The following is a 15,940-nucleotide window of genomic DNA, read 5'->3' on the forward strand; positions in this document are numbered from 1 at the left end:
TTATCTTTGCTTTTAGCACATCACAAGGTCACATACTGTTCACCTGAGTGGGTTTTAGCACATGCTGTTCATACACTCTCTAAATAAAAGCATAGGTAGAAAAGGTAAAGATCACGCAGATAGATTTATTTTTAATGATTGTAAGTCTGTGTGTACCGAGCTAGCTATACGAGTAGAACATTACATGCTTCATCATTTGAAGCTGACTTCAGTATGCTACGCTCCTTAGTGTTGACCTTAAACAATTGACAGGGATGTCACGTTACCACCAAGTGTTAGCATTCCTGAGGCTAAGGCAATAGGGCCACGAACCCACAGGCTTCAAACAACAGAGCTTGTACTCCCATAGAATTGAAAGTCATGAGCCACACTCCCTCCGAAGTGTCAAGTGAAAACTCTTGCCTCTGCTGGAGGTTGCCATTTGCCTGAGTTCCTGGACTTGTGCAGTGATGCCTCAGTCTCTGCCTGCCTGTGTTTCTCCCAATCTCTTCCCCTGGGAACAACAGTTCAGGACCGACACACATTGAGGAAGACCTAAAATCACCGCAAAATGTACAGTGTTTCAGGTCAGAGTATGAATTCTGATGTCGGTTCCTCTCTATTAGGGACTCTCTCTCTCTCATCTCTCTCTCTGGGATAAATACAAACTCAATTAAAATCTTAAGAGTTTTGTAGGTATTGCCAAGGTGAATCGAAATTCTGTGAGAAAATGCAAAGATTTTAAAGTGGTGAAACTCTTGAAAGGAGATCCTAGAATCATTTTTGATCAGTATCAGATTTAAAACAACTCTGTAGCTATAGTAGTCAGGACTGTCTGATTTGGGTTTAAACAAAGACAAACAGGGCAACAGAACAAGGCAGTACTCAAAAGTGAACTTATTTGTCATGTTGATTTTTGACAGAGATTATAAGGATGTTCCAATTAAGCTCGATTGTTCTTCATAGCAAATGGTGCTGGAAAATTTTGATGCTGATGTATAGGAGTTTAATTTTAAGAAATTATTTAAAAGAAATCATAGACCTAAATATAAAGCCTGAAACTAAAATTGCTAGAAGAAAACATAAAATATATTTTTGGTGACATCAATTTAGGCTGATTACCTAGCATTGACGTGGGTTTGTAAAACCGTTAAAGATCAAACCAGAAAACGCTCTTTGATAGATAAGAAAATGAAAATGGAGATTTTTCAAACTGAAAGAAAACACATTGTAAATCATATATGATAAAAGTCTTATATGCTGGATGTAGAATCTTTCAAACTCAGAAATAATAAAATTGACACTCCAATATAAATGGACACCTCACCAAAGTACATATACAGATGAGTAAGTTCCTGGAAACACAGTCATTAGTCATTATGAGCTGGGATAAGAAACAGTAAAACTATTTTGTAAAACAATTCTGTAATTTCTCAAGAAATTAAGCATACTCTTTCATTTTTATTCAGCTATTCTATTTCTATTTGTCCAAAGTAATGAAAGCTTACATCCACAGAAGAATTACATACTACTGTTCCTGGCAATTTTATACATAATAGCCCAAACGTAGGAACAAGCACATTGTCCGTCAAGGTGGATGGCTCACCACTTTGTCTTTAAAAGTGGAAGATTACTCCCTATTGATGCACACAGCATTGTGGATAGACCTGGAAAGAATTTTACAGAGTGAAAGGGATCAGATTAAAAATGGAGCATGCCGTGTTTTGTGGTTTTAAATTAAAAATGGAGTGTTGTTTTTAATGTTGGGAGGAGGGATTGATTACAAAAGAGACATAAGAAACTTTTTTTTGAAGTGCGGGAATGGCTTATTATTTTGATACGGTGACAGCGTCAGAGGTCAACACTGATCAAAATCCATCACAGGGCACACTTTAAGTACCTGCATGTTATTGTACATATAAATAAATGCATTAACACACACACACATATGTATGGACACACACACGGACCCGATAAGGTGGGAAATTAGGAAGAGGCCTATGGGTTGAGCACTAAAACTCTTACCTCTTATTTCTTCAACAGGCACCTACAAAATAAAATTCTGGTCCGCTTAAAAAAGCATCTAGACCTCCTTCACCCAATCAATTTCGGGCAGCAATAAAAGAATTTGAGGGAAAGGTTTAGTCATAAAGCGCACTTCAGTTTGTGATAGGGGAAACAGAAAGAAAACCAGAACTTCTGGGCTTAAGGGGTTACGAGAAGAAGGTGGGGTCAGCCAGAGAAAGAAAACAAGACTAAAAAGTGCCGCAAGCTCTTGAGGCAGGAAGGAGCAGTAAGCACCCACATCCCATCTCCTGCAACGACACGAATTCTTTAGCCATGTGGCTCCCAGTGGGTTAAAATGCCACAAGGGAGGCTCAATGTAAGCCCTCGCTTCTCCAGGTGAGCCCAGGGAGGCTGGCACTGCCCCCTAGCACCAGCCACCCTCCCTCCCCAGGCGAGGTGGTTTGCTCTCCATCGCCCCCTTGTGGCCATCACCAGAGAACCCGCAGTGACGCCTGGGGTCAGGTGTGCGCAGTAAAGTGGGGGTGCCGAGCAAGCTGCTGCAGCTTCCGCGTCCTGCCCATCCCCAGTCGTGCCGCCCAGAATCTATTTGCCAAACGCCCCGGTCACCCGGGCTGCGCACCTAGTTTACACTACCTTGCTTCCAGGTTTGAAGGACCAGACTTGGGGAGAGGGAGCTAGATTACAAGGTTACGACGTCCCCTTACCCCCATTCCCGGGCCCTAGGGCAGAAACCATCGTTTGGAAAGGAAGAACTGACCTCCCTTAAGGGACCCTCACCTATAGGGACCCAACCCTCAAGTTACAGGGGACGGCAGACGCAGTGCAGCCTCCTCCCTTATAACGCAGCGATTGTCCCAACAGCGTCCACTCTGCCCCAGCTTGCTCCAATATATCGACACGCCCCTCTGCACCCGCTGTCAAAGGCTGGAGGCCATCCCTGGTCCCACCACCCCATCAGTCCAGTAGCCCCAAGTAGGGAAGCCATCAGCTGGGGGCGGGCGCATGTGCCCGGGTCACAGGATGCCGTTCAGTGGGGTGGCCTCTAGCCCACACCTCTGACTTCCATCCTAGAGGAAACGGAGTGACTGGCAGGGGTACAGACAGCCACGGCCCTGGAGAGTATGGGTGTGCGGAGGCTGCACCTGGGGCTCTCCCACTAGACGGCGCGGTGTCCGTCCGGGTCACCCACCGTCTCTGCGCTCAACCCTCAGCTCCTGCTCCGGTGGGTGGGTTGGGGGAGCAGACCCAGTCCCCGCCCGGCGGCTGCCCCGGGGCTGCATGCAGCCCCCAGAGAGCCACTTGCGAGACACAGTAGCGGCTTTGCCAGGACTGGCACGGTCCCCGGATTCGCGAGGAGGTCCGCCTCCTCCCTCCCCTTCCCGCGCCGCCGCCTCCGCCTCCTTCCTCTGCCTCCACCCTCACCCCTTCCCGTCGGTGCGGAGCTCGGCTCCCGAGCAGCGCTCAGCTGGCCGCAGCTTGGTTGTGGGCTCGGGACAAGTGCTCCGCGCCTCCGCTCGAGATGGACAGCCGCTACACCAGCGCCGCGGGCATCGGGGACTTGAACCAGCTGAGTGCGGCCATCCCCGCCACGCGCGTGGAGGTGTCAGTGTCCTGCAGGTGAGGACGCGGCTCCTTTCCCTTCCTTTCATCCGGGGCTTGGTGGCACTTGGCTAGCGCTCCCGGTACCACGAGGCTTGGCGCCGGGATGAGAAGTTGCTTGATGAGCGGGGACAGACACCCCAGTTGTGAGACTGACGCTCCCCGCCTCCCGCCCAGGTCAAGTGACATAGAGTTGGGGGGACTAGAGTGGTGGGCTTTGGGACGGAGTCTTGTTGGTTTCTTTCTGGGAAATGCATTGAAAGTTGGCAGAGCTGTGACTCAGCTACGGGAACCCCAGCCGCCGCCCACTTTACAACCTTTATTTATTTATTTTTTAAACAACCGAAATCAGGGCCAGTAGTTCAGTGATGACGGGAACCCAAGGGTCAGTACTGCCAAAAGCGCGCGTGACTGCTGCGCACATTGGCCTGGGACTCCCGCCCGCCACCCTCCCGGTGGGATCAGCTCCAGTTCTGCGGCTTCTTCCTCTCCACCTACTTCCTGGAACCATCCAACTTCCTCACCCTACACCCTTCCGGGACGTTTGCCCTAAGCCTGTAGCGGTTCCAGGCTCAGTCTTCCTGGCCGAGGCTTCCCTAAGAATTGAGAAGTCACGACTGATTTTCTGCCCGCCAGTAGATAAACATGTGAATGCTTGCAGCAACTCTTAACTCTGGGACTGCCAGTGATGCTCAGTGGACCAGATCCTCCCGTAAGTCAAATAGAGTAGCCGCGCTGCCCCAGTTTTGCAGAATTAAGGATTCTGGAGTTACTGCATATACCCGGGTGCCCACTCCTCGTTTGAATACTTCCACCTTTCACGGAGGAAAACTCCACACATATCCCTCTCTTCCCCGGTATTTTTAAATACCCTCAAACGTTCTCAGTTTTTCTGTAGGGAAGCTTGTCTTAAATGTCTCTAATAAGCATGGGAGATTTTTGTTGTAAACAAACCCTGAAGTTTGAACACCTTCAGCCTCTGAAACAGTGATTCTCAACCTTCCTAACGCTGCGACCCTTTAATACAGTTCCACATGTTGTGGTGACCCCCAACCATAAAATTATTTTCGTTACTACGTCATAACTGTTATTTTGCTACTGTTATGAATCATAATTTAAATATTTGTGTTTTCCGATGGCCTTAAGCGAGCCCTGTGAAAGGATTGTTCGACTCCTCAAAGGGGTCGCGACCCACATGTTGAGAACTGCTGCTCCTAAACTAAAGGATCTTGGAAATTCACATTTCAGCACTCTAACCCTTCCCCCACGCCGCTCCCCCCCCTCCCCCCCCCCCCCCCCGTAGCCACGTTCTTTGGGTAAGGGATAGCCCTGAGACTACATAAGATGATTTGATTAGTCTCGAGGATGACTGACCTCAGACTGTGAAAACGGTAATGGTGTTCGCCACAGCTGACACAGACCCTTGGCTTATTAGGGTCATCCGCCTGTAGTGCTCCCCTAGGCTCCTTTCAGTTAACAGCTGCCTGGCAGACTCTTGCTGCAATTCCTAGGTGCTTTTGTTCTCCCTGGAGCTGGCCTTGGGACTTAGGTGGTTACTGCTACCTCACACAGTAACCCAGTGGGTGGTCAGGAATTCTCCCTTATCAGCATTTTCTAGTGTTCCCTCCTCTGTTCACCCTCCTGCAGGCTTGGGGGGGGGGCACTAAACAGACAAGAACACTGCACACTAATCGTGAAAGCCCTGTAGTTCCTCAGGGTGATGTGGAATAGCACTGGCCTCAGGTGCCAAGCATCCACATGCTTATTTGCTGTAGGGACGCTGGGGATCCTGAAGCGCACTGGCTCATGCAGGTTTGTTTCAGGTTTCTGTTTCAGGTTCCTGCTCCAGGTCCTGGAGACTTTCTTCTCCACTGGGTTATGTTTTAGTACTTAAAAGAAGTTTCAAATAAGAAAAAAAAATTCTAAAAGAGAAGTAAGTGCTTAATGTCCAATATTTCTTCTACGGCTGTTCAGGCCTACTTATTATTCGAGTTGTCTAGAATCAATCGTTTACTTCTTGCTAAACGACATAGAAACTACTTTTGGGCAAGTGTACTTGGCAAGTCCGTAGCTTAAGGCAGCTCCATTTCATTTTTTGTGGGGTTGAGAACTTTGTCTTGCCACCTTGGGAGGTGGTATGGTTTGAACTTCAACACCAGAGTCCTGGGTGCAAATACTGGCCCTGTGACTTTTATTACCTAAGAGTTGGTTCTTATTTAGTTTGTCTAAGCTTGTTCATATCTGATAACGAAGCATATTGTGGCATTTTCTTTCAAGCATTACGAGGGTTTTATGGAAGGATCTGGGGAATGGGCTTGTACAATTCATGGCACTGTTCTCTATGGAATACACACTGTGAGCTATTATTGGGATACAGCATCTTAGTTAGGGCTGCTATTGCTATGATAAAACACCACCACCAAATCAACTTGGGGTGGAAAGTGTTTCTTTGGCTCAAGCAAGGCAGGAACCTGAAGGCAGGAGCTGATGCAGAGGCCATGGAGGAGTGCTGCTTACTGTCTTGCTCTCCATGACTTGCTCAGCCTGCTTTCTTATACAGCCCAGGACCAGCCGACCAGGGATGGCACCACCCACAGTGGGCTGGGCCCTCCCCGTGATTCACTAATTAAGAAAATGTCCTACAGGCCTGCCTACAGCCAGATCGTATGGAGGAATTTTCTCAGTTGAGGCTCCCTTCTTTTAGATTACTCTAACTTGTGTCAAATTGACATAAGATTAGCCAGCACATGCAGAAAATGGCACTTAGAGCCCTGCTAACGGGGTTCTGTAACTACTCTCTATTTGGACTTTAGTAAGCAAGGCCGTGAAAACAGACATAGCTGTTCCCAGAGCACAGCTGTCCCAGGATGCTTGTGGGGAGTTCACTTAGCAAGAAGGTACAAGTCAGCCTTCCTATTGCTGCATTGTCTGAGAGAGCTCTAATCGCTGTTGCTTCAAAAGCAGCTTACAATGGAAGCCCTTTTGATAACCTCTTTCTTTTGCCCCCCATAATCAAACGACTCCTTGTCACTTTGGGAAGGAGAGAAAAATAACAATTGAAGCCAGAAGCTGAAGATAGCTCTTTTTACTGATCAAGTATCTGTATGTGTGTGTGTGTGTGTGTGTGTGTGTGTGTGTGTGTGTGTGTGTGTGTGTGTGTTTTATATATCCAGGAATTAAACTGTGCTCTGTGAGCAGTGCAAATAAGCTGTCTGAAAACATGAAACGTGACTGGTAGATAAACATTATAGGAGCTAGCAACCTGGGATAAGGCCTAGCAAGAGGCTTTTGCATGATCAGGGCTAGGACACTGTGGAGCTGAGGACTCAGCATGCATGACAGGGAGATGGGGCGTGACTAATCAAGGCAGGTGTGCATGGACTGGAGAGATGCCAGCATCAGTTCTAGTGGCTGTGAACTTGTAGTGTTAGTGAAGAAAACCACACTCTGGTTACGATTACCTAAAGGCAGATTCGCAATCCCTGGTTTCTCTTCCACTCACTACCTTATTATTTATGCATTCATGGTTCTTTCTTAAAAGTCATTTGTAGATTTTTTAAAAACTTAAGTTCCCCAATTAACTGAACTTCTCTCTACAGCCGAAATGATGCAGCTTTAGCTAAGCTTTCAATTTCATTCTGAAAACACAGCAAAATAAACTGATACTAAAGCTAATAAAAAAAATAATTTGCAGTAACTAATCGTTTTCTCCAGAGCCTTTGGTTTCACTATTTGAGTGATTTTTGTCATTTTCCCTGACTGAGGGGTTAGTTAACAGTCAGAGCATGGAGTACTTCTGGCCTTCCCATGCTAGCTCTCAAGGGCCGATCCGTTCAATTACTCCTGGAATGTGGAAGGAAGTGGAAATGGTTTGAGTGTGCACATCCTGGTAAACATTCCAAAAGCTGGACCTGATGTGGTTTCCTCGTCTTGTCTCGCACCAATTCTCCCATGAGCTGTCTGAATGTAGCGTGACAAACACGTGCTTACCATCCATCAAGACACTTGGCAAATAAATATGGCGACCAAATATGATCCAGAGGTAGAGTTCCAAAGCACATGGGGTGATCATCCTGGTCTGGGCCAGGGAGGCTGTGCCATGCTGCTCTGTTTTCAGGCTCCCTCCCTTTCTGTACTCCCTCTTCTTGATTAGATTTTTTTTTTTTTTTATCTGTTTTCAAGACTTAGGTCAACTGTCATCTTCTTTCATGACCTCTTCTTTAAACTGGGGTTTTCTTGACTCCTCAAACAGCTGGTGCACACTACTACCAAGCAGGTATAATGTAATTCTTGGACACAATGTAAGGACCATTGTGACTTTCATGAAGATGTATTCTGAGTGGCCAGTAAACATGCAGTGCTAAATGAAATCATCTGGTGTTTGTGAAGTAGAGAGGGTTCCTGTTACAGACTTCTGGGCTCCAGAGCAGATCTCCTGAGACAAAATCTCTGGGAATGTGCTGCTGGATTCCGTGCCTCCACAAGTTCCCGTATGCTGGTTATGTACTCTACTAAACCTGCAGGCTTGAAGATCAAATGACTCGAGAGTCTAGCATGTTGATTGCAACTGATTTTTATGCTGGAATTTCTATCCAAAGTCTCTATAGCCTTTGGGAAATGGAGGTATATGTAATCAGTTTAAGTCTTAGTGAGTTTGTCTTTTAAATTAGAAAGTTATCTTAGAGAATTGAAAAGTTTTGAGAGAAATTTGAAGTGCATTACTTAAAAGATGATTGGTTTTCAAGTCAAGATGAGTCTTATAGTTGAGTGGGTTCAATTTCTTTGCTTCATATATAGCATTTTGCTGTGGGCATGTCACTTGGGAGGTTTATTGCTTCCTTGTGCATGGCATCCCCAGTCCTCAGCTTCTCATCTTTCTCTGACATTATTTCTGTGACTTTTGATGAGACCTTGTAATATACTGAAGTGAAATAGGAGGAAATCTCACGATTGGCATTTGCAAAGTTACTAAGTCACAATTTATGTTTCATAAAATAAAGAATAGTTTTAAGTAGGCAATTATACTGGTATAAAACAATGATATTATATAATTTTTAATAATTTAATCTAACACATGTGTGGAAACAATGAGATATGGTATTATTTGATTTATCTTGAAGAGATTTTTGTTTCTAATTTTATTTTAGATAGGATCTCCCTATGTGACTATCTAGTTGAGGCGGGCCTGAAACTTGTGATCCTCCTGCCTCAGCTCTGAATGCTGGGATTATAGACATGAAGCACCAGGCCTGACCTGGATTTTTTTTCAATAACAATGAAGAAGAAATAATGGGGTAAAGTACAGTATTATAATATGTTTATAAACTGTTATATCTTCCTGCTCAGTGCAACTTTGTTGATACAACACACATTGCCGTCTAGATGGTCTGACCTAATTCTAGAGTCTGAGATTTAAAAATTTATTATTATTATTATTATTATTATTATTATTAGGCATGAGAGGCATGAGCATTCCATGGCACATGTGTGGAAGTCAGAGGACAATGCGTGAATGTAGGGTTTCTCATTTCATGGTGGGTTCTGAGACTCGAACTTGGGTTGTATAGCTTGTGTGGCAAGTGCTTTTACCTGCTAAGCTTTCTTCCTATCCCTGTCTGAGAATTTTTTAGAAGAATTTTATGGTAGGTTATTTCTAGAACCAAGCCCTTGCTATTTCCAAGTCCTTATTTTACTCAATCTTCTCCCCAAACAATGTGAAATTCTGCTGTGGCTGATCTAGATTTTCCTCTCAACAGGAATCTAGCTGGTTTTGTTCATCTTCGAAATGAACAATGTTCTATATTAATAAATAACTGTGCTTTTTCCTGCAGTTTACTTCTGAATTTGCTTGTAATATTTCTGGTAAATAGAGCTTCCAGTGGAGATGGCAAATGGATTCAATCTCGTGTGCTAACTCTGCTCACGTGTTACTGAGTGCTGGGAAGGGAGTGTCGGAAAGGGGGGACCAGAAGGCTTTGTGGAAAACAGTTGGCTTTAGAAATGAAGTGAATCAACACTATCTGGTGTGCACGCTGTCGCTTGTCTATCTTGGGGTCCTTGACATGCTGTGTTTCATAAGCTTTACAAACAGTTTGGGCACATTATATTTAAATTAGCTTACCATGCACCAGGACTCCAGGGCCTGTTATCGCCTTTCTATTTCTACTTCTGTTACTCTGGCTCAGGAAATAGTCATTTGCTCTCAGCATTGGGCATGGTAGGGTGACGAGTTGGTGGCTAAGCCTGGGAAGGATGACTAGTTCTGTTTGTTGAATGATGACCAGGGTTCTTCCTCATTCCACCCAGCCATCGCTCTCCGATCTCATTTGGATTTAGAGACTCCAGCTTTCTGAGTGCCTGAAAACCTTGCCCCGTGGCTGGCTGTAAAGGCTAACTTTACATATAGTTGTCCATGATGTTTAGGTAGGTTCACAGAGGGTGGTGATTAATTGCGCCTTTCTTTGAGTTCTCATATTACTTCACATTTTATTTTTTATGACTTATGGTAATTTGGATTTTTGCATGTATTTCTCTATAACCAATTCTAAAAGCACTTGGTTACCATTGATTATTGTAAAGTCTGACTTTGTGCTTTGTGTATCAACATTTTCAATACAGTCGATGTTTGTTGCTTGATGGACAGGTTGGAGAAATGAACCTACATGTCCGTGAATTTAAGTACTTTTATAATCTTAAAATGTTAATATAAACAATAAAAACATGAAAACAAACCCATTTTACCAGTATAATTAATGAAAGAATAATTTTTTATCTAGTTAATACAACATTCTACAAGTATTTTTTTTATGTGAAGGGTCAAGAAACAGATAATTTTGGTTACATTGTCTCTAAGAACAACACAATTAGTTTTAGAAGTGGACACTATTTCTATATACTGACAGATAATTTGCTTCTTTAATTGGGAATCTTGAGCAAAAATAGGCAATCAATAGAACTTGCATGGGGAACTGGGCAGACAGCTCCTTTGGTAAAAGGTTAAATGCAGTGGTGTGCCTATTGGGAAAGCTGACAAGAGAGTTCCTCGAGCCCCCTGGCTGGGCAGTCTACTGAGTAGCCAAGCTTCAGGTTCAGTGAGAGTCTCCGTCTCAGAACACAAGGTAGAAAATGACTGAGAAATATTCCTGATGTGGACCTCTGGCTTCTACACACACACACACACACACACACACACACTCGCACACACGAACACACATACATACACGAACATACACACACACACACACACACACACACACACCAATGAACTTGTATGTGTGATATCCTACATAATGTATCTAAATAGGAAAACAGATGAATATGACTTAATCTTTGACTCAAGATGGATTTTGTATTGAAGGAAAATATTTCTACTAATTTATTTGGTGAACCAATCAAGTGAGAGACTCATGGTGTTTCAAAGGAATATGGCCAGTCTCTTGAGAGAACAATTGGCTAACGCACTTTCTTACAGACTTTGTTCAATTTTTTTTGTTCAATTGATTTTAAATTTTGTTAATCAATGTTTCAATAGTTGTTCAATTTTAATTTTGTGCCACAAAAATGCAAAGAAAACTTTTTGAAAAGTCAAAAGTCACAACATAAAGCCTCAAGAATAGAACAATAGAAGGAAACAATGTCTAGAGATGAAAGAGGAAAGCAGGGCTGATCTTTACGTAGGCTCTTGATGATATTTATGTATGACAGCTATGTTAAAATAAGCCGACTTCCTTGTGAAGCCACTGTCTGTACATTATGGCCCTTCTTCCATTTGACTGGCTAAGACACTTGGCTGAGTTGTCTGAGAAATGCCCAAAGTGTCCCTGACACAGTAGAAGTGAGCGAACGCTCCATTGATTTTATTTAACGCAAACTCCTGCCATGCTTGATTGTCTGAGGTCTTTCCAAAGACACAGACCTCATGAATGGTTGTAACTGTAAAGTTCAGAGAAACAAAAACTTAACGTCACTTTTCTTCAATGAGGGCAGTACACAAGTGTCTAGTTTCGTGCTTGACGGCGTGCCCAGCAGCTCCCAGGGCAGAAGGAATGCTATGATTTTGCAAGGGAATTATTGCCTGCTCATGTCATTTACTTCTCATTTGGAGAAAATGGCCAAACCTGCTGTTTTCAACAGAATTGTCAGCAGCATCTCCTTAGAGATTTTTTAGACAGCATACAAGCCCACTAGAAAACGCTAATTTACATCTTCATAGGGGACTAAGTCCTTTCCTTTTTTTAAATTTTATTTTAATATATCCTCAGTACATTAGTAAAATTTCTGTCATCTGATATTTAAGCCTCACCTCCTGCTGCTTCTGATTCCAGAGCTACCCTTTGACATGGCTGACTTTGATGCTGATTAGCTCCAGGCCAGTCTGACCAGGGTACAAGTGTTTCTGGAGGTTTTAAGCCTTGAGACTGGTGCTGGCAATCCTAACCAACCAGGCTCAGCTACCCACTCAACACGCCAGTTTAAAGAGACAAGCAATACTGTGAAGCAGAGAAAAGTGATGTGTTAAGTTGGTGAGGGAACACATAAAGACTCCAGTGACATCGTCCCCCCTAGCCACACACACACACACACACACACACACACACACACACACACACTCCCACCCTAGACCTATCTTTGGGGTCCTGATGAGGTTCAGGTTCAAATACAGAGCAAGAGATATGTAACTGAGTAGTCCTCTTCAAAATGTGGTTCTTTCTGCCCATCATTGACTCATCTGAGTTCTGTGAAATCTCCTCCTGGGGTGGGGGCACGAAAGGGCAGACACTTATACTATTACATATTTGTATACAACTCCTCAACTGCCAGTGCATTAAGAATCTTTAAATATTCTGATTATTGGTTCCGGTTTTGGTTGTTTTCATTTAGCACAGATTGCTTGTTAATTCACTGTGTAGCCCAGGATGACCTTGAAACCCTGATTCTCTTGCCTTCACATCTCAAGTGTTGGGGTCTTGACCTAACTGGTGAGTTTCCTGTCTTCTTCTTCCCTCCTCTGCACTGCCCTTATCCCAAGTCTCCCTAGTTCCAAGCCACTTCAGATCAGCTCAATCAGGAGCAAACTGGGAGAAGTTCCTCATAGCGTCCGTCCCTCCTGTTGGGAGTGTGTTGACAGTTGACACCTCCCTGTCACTGTGGAGAATTTCAAATAGAATTGATTGAAACTTTCATTCTCAAATCTATAATGAGTTTGTTGTACGGGTTCCACATTTCACTGGACTGCTTACAAATCTCTTCCTTTAATCAAAAACAAATTATCTAGAGGCAGGAACATAGGGGTTTATATATATATATATATATATATAGTCTCTTACACTACATCCTTTTTCTGGCTCCCAATGACTTAGTGCTTATTGAAGAAACATTTGTAAGACTATCAGATAACCAAGAAATTGTAAGTTCTCATCAAACACCAACTGAATCTTATCTACCATTGTGCCACATCTATCTGATAGTCTAATATCTTGCATAGGAAGTGCTTAATGATTGCTTACACAAGGTCATTGAAGAAAGGAGTGCATTTCATATTATTGGGAACTGTGACTGGAAGACAGAAGGCAGGAACAAATACAGTCTTAGCTGAGTTTTTAAAAAGTCAGTTATATAAAGACAAGATGGAGGAGGCAGGGCTGGGTAAAGGCCTTGGATGAGTAAACCCATTTATGTTTTAGGATTTGTAGAACTAGATTCACAATGGGTTTGTAGATGCTGGGACTGAGTTTATCTGCTTGTTTTAACGAGGTGAGTCCCTGTGATTCAGGAGTGCATTTTTACTCTGGCCACCCATGATGGAGATGATGTCACCTTAGGAAGTCATCTTCAGTCTCTGTGTTGGCTGGTCACGTGTGCCAATGCTCAAACTTTGATTCTGTCTGCTGTTTAAACTCTCTTGGAGAGTCTGCAAAGCTCAGATTGCTGTGAAGTACAATTTGAATTATTCATTGATTTAAGCAGATTTCTGAAAATAGTTTAGAACCTGGAGGGAACCATGAATTTGAAAGAGAGCAGGGAGGACTATATGGGAGGGCTTTGAGGGAAGAAAGAAAAGGGGGAAATAATGTAATTACGTTATAATCTCAAAAACTAAATTTAAAAAGATGAAAGAAAAAGCATAACCTGATATTATAGCTCTGCCTTTCTAGGCTTTTTGTTGTTGTTTTTTGGGTTTTGAGACAGGGTTTCTCTGTGTAGTTTTGGTGCCTGTCCTGGATCTTGCTCTGTAGATCAGGCTGGCCTCGAACTCACAGAGATCCGCTTGGCTCTGCCTCCCAAGTGCTGGCATTAAAGTTGTGTGCCACTGCCACCTGGCAGGCTTGCTTTTATTGGTAAAGGATGTATGCTGGCTAAGGAAACTTGAAGATAATCTAAGCAAAATGACCCACATATACAGGTCCTCTTTTGTAATGTGAAGATACTGAGCTTGCAGTGGTTGAAATGGCAACAGATTTCCCAACAGCTAATGGAGAAAGAAACAAAAAGCTGGGAAGTGCAGTCACGCACTTAACACGTCTTTAGAGTGTCTGGAAGGCGGAGTCAGTGGAAGTGATGCTGGGGCAAGCAGTGTTTGCCTTCAGTTTTCTCGTGTACGGTGGTTTGGGGACCAGCCACGGTCATCAGCGTTCAGTTCTTGGAACAGACATGCTCCATGCCTTGGCTCTGGGAGGGGCAGTCATCTCACAGACTACCAATTTAACAAATTATGTAAAATGCACAGCAGCTCATTGCCACTTAGCTGTTGGTGAGCTCCAATATGGTGACTGCATTTAAAGTAGGCACGAAGAGAGCTTGATCACATGACATCCCAGTGTTGTACCATAATAAGGGAAACATGTAAGAAGCAGAGAAAGAGTTCAGAGCTGGACAGGCATGGCTTTGATTACAGCTCACGAATTCAACTCAGAGAATTCAGTAAGCTTTCTGAACTCTGCTTTTGCGTGTAAATGGGGCAGAAAGTCTTTCTCATATAGTCACTATTTGGACTGTGTGATGTAATATCAATGAAATGTTGTGAAAGCACCTGCTACTTAGCTCAGAACTCATTTGTGTTACCATTCAACCGAGGTAGGAGAACAGTGACTCACAACATAAAGATAGTGAAGACTCAAAGATCAGCCATTTTTTTAGAAAAGTTCTACATAATCGCTGTAAAAAATACATAGAAAACCCAAACCAAATTGTGTTGAAAAGAATGGAACACGCACGCACGCACGCACGCACGCACGGTGTGTTTTCATTCAAATTCATGTTCTGATGGCTTAGATAAGATGAACTTCGCTTTTGTTGCTGCGTTAATTCCACTCCTCTTAGCAGGTTTGTGATCCTTCACCTGGGGAGTCATAGCTGTGATCTAAGCAAACCTACTTCCAGGAAGGGGGTCCTTGGGGAGTCCTTTACCACTGCTGTTGCCATGTTTCTGTGGATGCTGCCACTGAGAAGGAGCAGTGATGCCCTGTTGTGTGGAGTCTGACACATGTGGCTGTGTTGCCTGGGCTCCCACAGTGACTCCAGACATTGTGGTGCATGGCTCTTCATTTCCCAGATCCCGTGGTTCTCTGGGCCCCATGGGGGTCATTTTCAACTCAGCAGCTCCTTTTATCAAGATCTTTCCATCCATATGTTCACAGGTTTTAGTTGTCTGCTCACCTTGCACAGTTCCAGGCTGCAGGTTCAGGTTGTGTGGGTCGGGTCAGGACTTGTCTTGGAGCCTGGCTTTCCAGAATGAGCTCCACTTTCTAGGGGAAGGTTCCACTTCAGTTTCTCTCATGTTCTACCTGCGGGCCAATTATGGCATCTCACAGAGAACCTATGAGCTTTCCTTGTGATGTTTCCAGGAAGCTTCCTGGGCTTTTAAAATTTAACATGGGCACACAGGAATTGGGAGGGCAGTGTGCTGAGCATGGGAACTCTACCTCATAGTGACTGTCTCTTCCCAGTGCTTTTATGTTCTACTATGTGCTGGGTGATGGTCTAGATACTTGGTGTTTACTCCAAGAATTCCCTGTGTGGAACATTCGAGCACTATCCTATGTTTTCTAACACATCCCTTTTGTTTTCTAACAGAGGATGGGTGAAACACAGAGGATTTAGGATGAACAGCCAGGAAATGCCCACGCTGGTGCTTCCCAAGTCTGTGACACCATGAGAGTACTAGGCGGTTTCTTTGATGCTAAAATTTCACTTAAAATCATTCATTAATTTGATTGGAATCTCATCTCTTTAATCAGTCGCTTGATGATTCTTTAGTTTCCACCAAGTGCTCTTAATTATAAGCAACAGTTATGATTATGTTGTAATCGGCATTGTACATAATATATAGTTATAT

General features: G+C 43.8%; 1 protein-coding gene across 1 annotated transcript in view; it reads left to right on the forward strand.

The window, feature by feature from the left end:
- Positions 1 to 3,526: 3,526 nt before the first annotated feature.
- Positions 3,527 to 15,940, forward strand: part of Cpne8 (copine 8) — a 186,196-nt gene continuing 173,782 nt past the window's right edge. The window contains exons 1-2 of the mRNA XM_059247993.1: positions 3,527 to 3,624; positions 4,295 to 4,318. Of these exons, the coding sequence (XP_059103976.1) occupies positions 3,527 to 3,624; positions 4,295 to 4,318 (122 nt within the window). The remainder of the gene's footprint in view (positions 3,625 to 4,294; positions 4,319 to 15,940) is intronic.

The sequence above is a fragment of the Peromyscus eremicus genome, chromosome 20 (genome assembly GCF_949786415.1).
Source record: "Peromyscus eremicus chromosome 20, PerEre_H2_v1, whole genome shotgun sequence".
In the NCBI taxonomy this organism is placed as follows: domain Eukaryota; kingdom Metazoa; phylum Chordata; class Mammalia; order Rodentia; family Cricetidae; genus Peromyscus; species Peromyscus eremicus.